General features: G+C 32.9%; 1 protein-coding gene across 1 annotated transcript in view; it reads left to right on the top strand.

Annotated features, from left to right (window-relative positions):
- The window catches only part of LOC137614861 (uncharacterized), an 11,711-nt gene extending 8,277 nt beyond the window's left edge, over positions 1–3,434 (top strand). Inside the window, exons 5-7 of the mRNA XM_068344519.1 lie at positions 1,273–1,424; positions 2,368–2,577; positions 3,304–3,434. Coding sequence (XP_068200620.1) covers positions 1,273–1,424; positions 2,368–2,577; positions 3,304–3,434 — 493 coding nt within the window. The remainder of the gene's footprint in view (positions 1–1,272; positions 1,425–2,367; positions 2,578–3,303) is intronic.
- The last annotated feature ends 8,541 nt before the right edge of the window (positions 3,435–11,975 follow it).

Raw genomic sequence — 11,975 nt, 5'->3', positions numbered from 1 at the left:
TTTTAACTATCAAACCTCCGCTCCTTAAAAACGTTAAAATCTTAAAATCCGAAAACTCTCAGCATATGATGAAATGTCAGAAATTATTTTAAAAAATCTTTTCATTTGTAAAAATATATTTTGTAAGGTTAAAATCATATTAAACTCACTTCAATTGGAAAAAAAAATATCCCATAAGCATTCAAATTCTATTAGTCAATGCTGTATGACAAATACGCAATCTTGCTAAAATTACTTGTTCTTTTGTCCATCTGTTCCGTTGATACCTGCTGAGAAAAGAAAATTGCCTTGATTTGTTTCAGTTTCTTATTTTATAGTTCAATATTCAATATTGTATAACATTTTGCTATTATGCAATGCCTTATTTTTCTTGCATAAGTATTGACATCAGCACCATATGCTTTTTCATTACCTCCTTCTAAGAATTTTTGTTGGCAGAATCTAAAATGGCCAGCAGAATCGTGAAAAAAATATTCCTTTCAAAACAGGTAGTGAGATTTTTTGCATATATAATGGGCTTTCTTGTATACTTCTCACTCAACACGTAGTAGGATACATGTTTGGTAGCTTAATTCTAAGAAGCCAAATGACATTCCAATGAACTCTCAGTATTCAAGCAATACATGAAAGTATATTAATACTAATAGCAAGGGTTTATGTGTATTACAAAATATATTTCTACTTTAACTAGACGTCTGGCTCAAAGAAGAAAAACACAAACCCAAAATGGCAACACATTTCTAGATAGCCATCAAACACATGTTATTTCCAGAACAGTTCAGGTGGACACTTACAAATGCATTGGTAAATATGAAATGCTTTAATTTCTTGAAAAAAACTGGATTTCGCTCAAATAAATGGACAAGTGTTCGCTAGTTTGGATTATTTCTCTTTATAAATAATGTGATATGAGGCATAATTACCTACGAATCGATCAACTAAAATGTGTACACCTTTTAATTGTCTAAGTCCATGGTTTACGTTTGAGACACTAATGGTGGGTTACGACACTTGAGCACGTGTTGTTTGAAAGTGCTTCTGAGAGTTTTTTCATACCATAATCATTCGTTGGACTTTGAACCAATTACGAGGTTTTAAGTACTTACGCATAAGCTCTCGGAATTAAGATGTTGCTTTGTAACAGTAATTCCTCCCCCTTTCTTTTCAGTTACAGTATGATTGTTGTAGCAAGGGGACACCTCCTAGAGGAGAGTTAATTCTTTTTTGAAATTTAGTTTAATTTATTCTATTTTTAAATTTGATTATGTTCAGATTACCTACTCTTCACAGTATAACTGTTGTTGGTCCTCTGGGAGTCAAAAGTATCACTGAAATAATGGTCCACATGTTCAGCTTGTACAAGCACATTCCTGTCCTCCTGCAACTTTTATATGGGCCAGCAGTAAAGCTAATTTGCAAGATAAGTGAGCCACAGTATAACAAACGCCATTGGTGAGATGTGATGTACATTATAGAAAATTATGACACCCTAATTTAATGCCAGTTTCTTCATCAATATATTTGCAACTGCTTATCTTGTTACTTTTATGCATTTTATACCATTACTATTTCTTCAAATAAATTGATAGAAAAACTATAATGTGGGTTTTCCCCAATAATCAAGGTAATTTTTTTTTATAAAAGTTGAGATAACCAGTGAAAAATATACGGTTCAAGTATTCAACTAGAAATTAAAGAATCATATATTTATCGAAGCATGCAGATATCAATGCCAAGAAATGCTCACTTGGCAGAGCACAGTATCACCTGCAGGTGACATACTTTAGATTGCAGGAAAATATTAAAGCTTCATTAGTTAATGAAATTTTAGTTTTCAATGAACGACAATCCGGTTGTTTTTTCTTTGATAGAATCCGATAACATCATTGTTTGCACGCACAGCTTTGGGAAAAGGATAAAAAGTTGTTGACAAGAATTTTCTCATAATAATTAACCAACATTTTCTTAACATTCTGATATTGGATTTTAGTAAAAAAAAAAAAAAAAAAGCAATGCAGTAAAAAAAGGAAACTATTTGCTGATGAGTGTGTTCATTGGAAAAAGAAAACTCTGTGCAATTGAGGTCTTGAGGAACAACAACGAAAGACGACGATTGATAAAATTGGGTAAAAACTAGATGGACTCCCTGGAGTTACAACAAAGTTAGAGGATACTACGAGTTTGATATATGCCCAACAATGTGAATTTATCAAAATAAAGTATGTTGTCTTCTCACAAATGAGATATTAAGACATAAACTCTCACATTGAGAAGGTTCACTTAGAAGGGATTCTGAGAGGGCAAATTTCCAAGCAGCAACTAGGAGAAAAACGTCTTCAAACAGACTCTAAACCTCAAATCCCATAGGATATGATTGGAACCTCGAAAGCAAGTCAAGTTCTGCAGCTCCCCAGGTTGTACTAGGTTTATTAGCCTGCAAGTGTGTTACAACAATTAAAATGCCAACAAGTGATTGTTTGAGCAATGGTGTAAAATATACTATGTGCCACTTGATGGATTTTGCAACCCAACAATCCCATGAAGTCAGAGCTAGAACTACACCGAGAAAGCTGCAGAGTATGACAATGATGATGATACTTGTACTGATGAAGCTTACCTTATACTATGTACTTGCAACATATTAGGTACGTCACCATGCAGTGTACAATCATGTTGTAAACAGGTCATGCACGGTTATGTGAATGATACAAGTACAAAATAAAGCTTGAAAAGCTTCGAAATTTCGTGTTTGTTAGCTTTAAAAAAAAAAATGTTGAATCATGCACATTATATCTGGCAATTATATTTAGAGTTCATTACCTATCCTAATGTTATCAATAAAAAATCTATAAAACGAACAAAAACCTTTATCATTATAGTCTATGCAGCAAAAAATGGCCGATAGGGAAGGAAACATGATTTTAAACCAATTCCCCAATAGTGCCATGTCTGTAGACATCAATAGCCTGCTCTCTAACACGCCCCCCCCCCCCCCATTTACTCTCTTTCTAATCATCATTCCTTCTATGATTTAGATCTAATTCACTCTGCTTATCCCTTTTATCACTCACTACATCATATATTCATATTACTATTTTTAAAACTACTATCATCATAATTCACATTTACTCATTATTGTGGTTTTTATTCTGCATGATGCCCTAGCTATGCCACCCCCTTACCACACCCTCTCCCCATCATCCACCTACCTCACCACCCTCACCATTTATTACTCTATTCCAACCCACCACCTATGGGGCTCTCTTTTACATTTTATCATAAAGTTTTATATCTTCACATTAGCTTTGGCTTTTGCTTACTTCACCACTCATTCTCTTAATCTGTTGTTGCTTCATTTCCTTGGTCCTACCAGCGCAGAGCACAAAGACCCCAGCCTCTTCTCCATACAGGCCACCGTGAACTACATTCGTTAGACAAAAATCCTTCCCTTTCCTTAATTCATTATCTCTTTCTCTTACATTTTTATGCATCCTTCACCCAAAGGACACTGCTTCTCTGAGGTAACAGTTCCTTGTTGCTCTAAGATCTCCTCACTCCCTTACCATTACAATCGAGTTTTCCCGTCTTCTATCTATAGTTCTTTAAATGATTATGTTTTTAATTCATCCCTAATTTGACTTTCCCAGTGTGTATTTGTAGCGGCAACATCTGGCACATGTTTAGGGTGAGGGGAAACCTCTATAAAGAAAACACCTGGAATTTCCCTTCAATTGTGGTATAAAACTAAAGTTATAATCATTTCAGATCATCATCATCATCATCTTCACCATCTCCTAATACGCCTATTAACGTAAATGGTCCCAGTTAGATTTCGCCAGTCGTCTCTATGTTGTGGTATTAAATCAATGCTTCTTCCTTCATCATCTCCCACTTCATGGTTCACAGTCTGCAGCCATGTAGGCCTAGGTCTTCCAACTCTTCTAGTGCCTTGTGGAGCACTGCTGAAAGTTTGGTGAACCAATCTCTCTTGGGAGTGCAAAGAGCATGCCTAAACCATCTCCTTCTACTCCCCACCATGGTATCATCCACATATGGCACTCAAGTAATCTTTACGGCCATTTAACTCACAATACTCTTCTGAGGGCTTTGTTCTCAAACCTACAAAATCTGTTGGAAATTTTTTCATTGTCATAACACGACTCATGTCCACACGGCAATATCAATCTCACTAAACTGATACAGAGCTTTATTATCATATGTGATTTCAGGGAACTTGATTTCCATATTTTACTTACCTAATTATTGCCTAATTTTTTCCTTTTTCAATCTTTCATTAAACTTCATTCCTAGATAACTTGTATTACAGATTACAGATCCTAAACACTTGCATGATTCCCACTCATCAAACCTTTCTCATTCCAATGATATTTCTTCTTCCATTGCATATGTTGTTCTCATCATCTCTGTCGATTTTTTATCTTTTTATCTAGAGCCTAATGTCATGTGATATGCATTCTGGTAAGCAAGCTTTGTAAGTCATATGATGTTCTGCAAGTAAGGACAGTGTTACCAGCGTACTCTAGGCGAGCTAATATCCTGTTACCAATCCAGTCAAATCCTTCCCTACTATCCGTAACTGTTTTATGCATTAAAAAATCCCTGAGGAGGGTAAACAATTAAGGTGAAAACACATTTTCTTGGGGTACTCTACTCTTTACTGGAAACTCATTTGATAGGACTCCACTAACATTAACTTTGCACTTGCTATGCTCATGAACAGACTTAACACAATTTACATATTCAAGGGGAAGTCAATAATAACACAGGGCTCTCCACAAAATTGGCTGGTGCACTCTATAAAAGACTTTTTCGTAGTTAACAAATCCCATGAAAATTTCATTTTTATAGTCTATACACTGCTATAAAACATGTCTTAAAAATAATATTTGGTCAGTACAACCTCTACCTTTTTCTAAATCCTGCTTTTTCATCTCTCGGTTTTCATCAATCTTTCTCGGTAGTCTCTTTAAAACGAGCATACTATATATTTTCATGGCTACTTACGTAAGTGATTCCTCTGTAATTATTGCAATCAGTCAAATCTTCATTTTTGACCTTTTCACCAACACTCCTAGCTCCCACTTATGAGGTTTTGCCTTTGCATGTCACATTTTACAAAGCATTCTTGTAAGTATCCTGGGAGTCAATTCATTTTCAGCCAATATCATTTTGGCTGTTATTCCGTTGTATCTAGGCGCTTCCTATCTCTTGATTTTCTAACGATAGCTTCGACTTCAAACACACTGAATTCATTCATGGGCACATCAAGGTCTTCCTCAGCTTCAGGTATATCAATCATATTATTCCCTTCATATATCTTAATCATGACCTCACTAAAGTGCTCCATCCAGCGTTGCTTTTCTTCATCTTCTATTGTTATAACAGATCCTTCACTCTTTTTAATGTGTATATGCTTCTTCTTTGCCCAAGTAGAGATTTCATTAATAATTCGATGAGAAATTCTTACACAATAGCTTCTCCTTGAATTCATAGTTCTGTCAGCCTCATCTGCTTTCCTGTCAAAATATTTTCTCCAGTTGTTCCAGGCTTTTCATTTGACATCAATATCAATACTCGAGTACTTACCAACTCTACCTCTTAATTTTCATTACTTCCTGGCAACCTTTCAACAATCAATTTCAGTCTTTGTCTTCCTTTTATAGTATCCAAAGTGTAATTTATTATCCATGGTTTTCTCCTTGTAGCTGCATGTCCCAAAACTTCACTACCGACTTATATATGTTCTGAATATCACACCATTCTTCAATAATTGTCTGCTATTCGTCTCTTAAAGAGTCTAAGACTGCAAATCGATTCTTACATTCAATTGCAAAGGTTTCCCTGTGTTTATATTCTAGAAGCTTTGTAACATAAAACCTAGGTATTCTATCTATATTTTTGTAGGTGCTTTCAGTTTTAATTTCAGTTTGGTAATGAGGAGCTGATGATCATTACCAATATCTGCACCTCTATAGCTTCTGACATTTCTAAGAGTCCTCCTTTTCTCTTTACTATATGCTATGTGATCTATTTGATTTTTGTAATTGCCACATAGTGGAGTCCATATATATTTATGGATGCCCTTGTGCTGGAAAAGAGTACCACCAATACAAGATTGTTGAGCAGTAACGCATGAATTGGGCTCCATTTCCATTTTTACCTTCACCAAGACCACCAACATCCGTCACATTCTCTATATATTGATTATTCGTATACAATTTCGAAAATACTGTGCACCAATTCGCATAGAAAAAGAGAGAGAAAGAAATATAGACTGAGGGTAATATGGTGCAGTACAGTCGGAGAGAGAAGGCAACCCAGTGATCTATGGAGATATGGCACCAGTGGGAGAATCCGTGTAAAGCTAGGTGCCCTACTCTATTGACCAATTTTTTCTGTATCAAACATAGATATTAATGAAGTTTCCAAAGACTAGTAAATTTAGTTTCTCAGAATTATGGCAGTAATTTTGCAATTTAATAGCCCTTTTGAATTTGCTGGTGGAAAGATCAAGGTTTGTAATCAATATAAAATTACCTCTGTTACATTACATGAGGTACTAACGCTAAACTTAAAACATTCATATGTATGTGTTGAATAGAAAAAAAAAAGGAATTTGGCTTTAATATTGGATTATGTACGGCATTTAAAACACTTAATATGACTGTTTATACTGAATAAACTTTTTTTTTCATATTAAATTCCTAAAAATATCTTGCTGGGGATTTCCTCACCTGGCTGCAAATTTCAATAGCTACTCGATCTCACTTGCTATCATTTTGGAATATACTCCATAGTTACGTATATCAAAGAAAAAAAGTATAGTGGGCGACGACAACCAAATTTTGGGTGCTTGCTTATGCGCTAGTTATGAGATCTCTCTTTTAATAGATAGATAGATAGATAGATAGATAGATATTTTATTGACCAATGTCCACAAAACATCAAATACAATATTATAAAATTACACAGCAGTCTACATACATAACTCATTTCACAAGTCACATTTCCCAAAGAAAAAAAAAAAAAAAAAAAAAAAAAAAAACTGTTTTCAAAGTGAATGACAACAATGATTAATAATAATATTTCAAACGACACAAGAGAGATCGTATCGAGAGCTTTTTAGAATATCCAATTCCATAACAAATACACTGTAAAAAGTTCAAGGTACAGAAAGGGTATAACGATTGAGCTGGGGTTTATATACATGTAAAACACCCTAAGGCTCAAAAATACCACTCTACACCAGGAGGCAGGGTATTTTTTGTGAATAATATACCCTCTATTGTACTTTGTCTTAAAATGGGCTTGGTAAGTTTGTGTGATCATGTCATGAAATAAACTTTTACTCTGTATGAAATCACCATATTGTTACACTGATAGTGTAATGCACCAAAAAAGTTACTAACAACATATTGGTTTTGAGTTATGGATAGTTTTGAAGCAAGTTCTTACAAAATGCGGTACTTGGCAATTTGTATTGTTGCCGTCTCGAGATTCTTCGCGAGCCCACGAATTTGGCGGGAAATTTCAGTGGCGTCTGGACTCTGGTCTGCTCTGCAGTGAAGATAAATTGCTCCAATTAGCATCATCAGGATTATAATATCTACACTGCATTTCATCTGTTAACCAAGGTAAGAACACTAACTCTCCATCTATGCAAGCATAAACAGTGGTTACGAATAAAAATTGTCAGAAATCATCATTAGTTTTGCATTCAGGCTGTGATAGTCTAAAAAATCATTATTACTACCACCGGGGAAAATAAGTAAGAAATTATCATTAGTACTTAATTTGAGAGAGAGAGAGAGAGAGAGAGAGAGAGAGAGAGGAGAGAGAGAGAGAGAGAGAGAGAGAGAGAGAGAGAGAGAGAGAGAGAGAGAGAGAGAGAGAGAGAGAGAGAGAGAAGCTGTCTGGGAGGAAAAAAAACCATAAACAAGTTATTCAGCTAAACGTTAATAACATTACGATTACGAGTAGTCTGTAAGCAAACACTGACGCCAGCGATTTCTTAATCAGTTTGACTTGAGGTAGCAGACAGTTAGGTATTTATGCAAGATATTTTTTCCTTTCTTTTCTATATATATATATATATATATATATATATATATATATATATATATATATATATATATATATATATATATATATATATATATATATATATATATATATATATTTATATATTTAGGCACACACACACTAACAAATATTTTCTTTTCACAGATTTCTGCATACGGTTTGCTTTGCAGCTTCTGCCATCACTCTTTATATATTATATATATACTTTTGATTTTCAAGTGTAATGGAAATAATAAATTGATAAACCAAACTTTTGAAATCATTGACCTTATTACTTTATACACTTATAAGCTATAACTACACCTATATAATGGTGGAATAGATATTAATTATAAAATTATAATTAGTATACACGGGTATTTATGTCGTATAGAATACCCTGTAAAAGGGTATTCGTTACCTACGATACACCCCTAAGTAAGGGTATCTCAAGTATATGTTATACCCTTGATATGGGTATATTGTAAAGGGTATATTATAGTTCTTATATACCCCAATAGGGTATGCTATTTTAACCACTAGAAATACCCTTTTTCTACCCCTTTTATACCCTTAATTTTTTAGAGTGTAGCACAAATAATATAATATAGACAAATAAACATCACATAGCCTATTCAGATTAGACAGGAAATGCATTAAAATGGTAACACAAAATTTCAATTTTTTTCCTCAAAATAAAAGCCGGGGGAGGCATAAATGAGAGAGTTGGTATCTTATTATTTGAAAGCCATCAAAATTAATCTTTGCGATATGACGAACATTTGCATAGAATGACCTTTCTACCATCAAGTCCCTCATTGATGAGATATTATACTGGGTCCGAATCTGGTAGTCCCTGGGGCATGCTTCGATTAAATGTTGCTCAGTTTGTATTTGGCCACACACACACAATCTCTCCTCTACAGGTAACCGGCCCCTCCTTCTTGTGTTCCAACGGCCAACCTTAATAGCAAGAGAAAAAGATCTCAGTTGTAATCTTGTCCACTCCGTTCTCTCCAACTCATTTGCACTGTTTTTTTTTAATATGTAAATGTCATGACCGTTAAATTCTTAATTGATGTTTTTATAGAAAGCTAATCTCCTGGAGTTTGAGGTAGTTACTTGATGTTTCAATCTTTCAGATGCTTGCATCACATCGTCAATATCATTATTTAACAAGTCTCTGATATACCCTGAGGTAGGGGTATTAGAATAAGAAATTAGATTAATTACTCCGCCCAGCGGATCACCTCCCACGAAAATCATCAAGACCGAATTAGACCAAGCAAAGATAACTTGTAGTGGCTTTCCTTTCACCTAACAGTTGTTTTATACACCATAAATATAATTTTTCCATGGGTCTCAAATCACTGTTAATCCAAGATTCATTTTCATACATTAATGTTGGTACCAAAGCCGAATGAAAAACTCTTTTCTGTGAGTAGAAAGGAACATGAATATTTTTATTCAAGAATGAAAAAAATTTTCAAACATGACACATTCTAGGTTGTGCTATTGCTTTCACTAATGATGATATAGAGCCACCTGCAGTAAAAATGCGTTCCAAATATCCATATTGCTCGCAGGGATCAACAACAAAATTCTCAACAACCATTGGCTCCTTATCGCGTCCATTGCCATTAATCACAAAAAAAAAGAAAAAAAAAAAAGTCTTACTACTATTTATTTGTCATAGTTTTCTTTGGTTTATTTTCTAACTCTTGTTGGCATACAGTTTCTCACTACGCTTCTGCGAGGTTGGTTCCACTACTTTGTCTGATGTATATATAATTATTTATTCATTTTTTCCTTTTAATTTTCATGTAAATTTCAACTGTTTTTCATAGTTTTGAATGAATTTGTAAAAAATTTTAACTCTTTCTTAATTCTTTTGTATATGTTTTATTTTTAGCCCTGGACAATGTGATTAAGAATCACGAAACGTTGGGAATAATAAAAAAGGACAATTTGAACAACTTTTTCCCTATCCATACCATGAAATTTATATATATATATACATATATATATATATATATATATATATATATATATATATATATATATATATATATATATATATATATATATATATATATATATATATATATATATATGTATATATATATATATATATATATATATATATATATATATATTTATATATATACATATATATATACACACACATATATATATATATATATATATATATATATATATATATATATATATATATATATATATATATATATATATATATATATATATATATATTCATATACATACATATATATATATATATATATATATATATATATATATATATATATATATATATATATATATATATATATATATATATACTGTATATGCATACATATGTAAGTATATATATATATATATATATATATATATATATACATATATATATATATATATATATATATATATATATATATATATATATATATATATATATATATATATATATATATATATATATATATATATATATATATATATATATATATATATATATATATATATATATATATATATATATACAAAGTATATATTTATAAAAAAAATTATATATATATATATATATATATATATATATATATATATATATATATTTATATATATATATATATATATATATATATATATATATATATATATATATATATATATATATATATATATATATAATGTTAATGAAGTTTTATGAAATGAATTTCCAGTGAACAGCGGAGTACTCCAAGGAAATGTGTTGTCACCTGTGTGGTTTATACTCCTCATGGATTTTGTAATGCGTATAATAGTCAGATATGGTGGAGAATAATTGGACTGGATTAGTGATAGGAATTTAGCAGACCTAGAGTATGCTGATGATGCTGTCCTTGTAAGCAGAACACTACAGGATTTGCAATGCTTGCTTATCAGAATGCAAGAAGTATTGCACAACGTTGAGCTGAAGATGAATAGAAGAAAGACAGATATGATGAGAACGGGGGGTGCAATGGAAGACGAAATATCAATGGAAGGTGAAAGGATTAATGAGGTAGAATCATTTAATTATTTTGATCACTAGTGTTCATTTTAGAACTCTCTAATATCTCTGTTAAAGTATCGAAGTTAAATGTTGTTTTATATGGTTCTTAATAATAATTACCCAGTGTTGTTTTGAGTGTACTTAAAAGACCTTTGGATGATCAGTTTTTGTATATTGCCGTCCGGGATTTTTTATGATTTTCTCAGAATTTTGGTAATTTTCAAATATAACAGATTTATGTAAAAACAAACAGGTGAGTTTAAAATTCGAGAGGCTTTGTAGTGTACCAACCGTGTTTCACACAATTGTACATAATTCCTTTTGTATATATTATGCTTGTATCTTCGCTCTTCCCTTGCACTAAAACGAACATGAAAATTCATGTCTGGTTTTTCCTCTGTAATATTGTCTGTCTTGTGAACTTGGTATGTCCTGTTGCCTTGAGGTTTTGTATATAAGGAGAGTGTTCCACAATAATATAACTCAGTCGTTTCCAATCTGCCTTTGAGTTCACACCCTTACTCGGCGCCGTCACATTGGTGACCCCGGAAGTCGACTCACTCCCACTGCCTTCCACCCCCACCTCCCTCGCCCCTCCATCGTTGGTACTATGACGGAGATGGACTCTACAGTTTCTACTACAGCAGTTGGTGATGCGGCCGCCCCATTGAAACTTTCACAGTTCACCAGCGGAGAAGCGTTTGCTTGGTTTCAACGCGCTGAAGTCCACTTTCGTATCAGGGGCGTGACTCGCTCAACCACCAAAGCGGATTATGTTCTCGCAGCGATACCCGAGGATACCTTCCCAAAAATATCAGACTGGCTTTGTGAATAAGGA

The sequence above is a fragment of the Palaemon carinicauda genome, chromosome 21 (genome assembly GCF_036898095.1).
Source record: "Palaemon carinicauda isolate YSFRI2023 chromosome 21, ASM3689809v2, whole genome shotgun sequence".
Lineage (NCBI taxonomy): Eukaryota > Metazoa > Arthropoda > Malacostraca > Decapoda > Palaemonidae > Palaemon > Palaemon carinicauda.
Note: the sequence above shows the minus strand (reverse complement) of the source record. Positions and strands in the feature narration are given on the sequence as shown.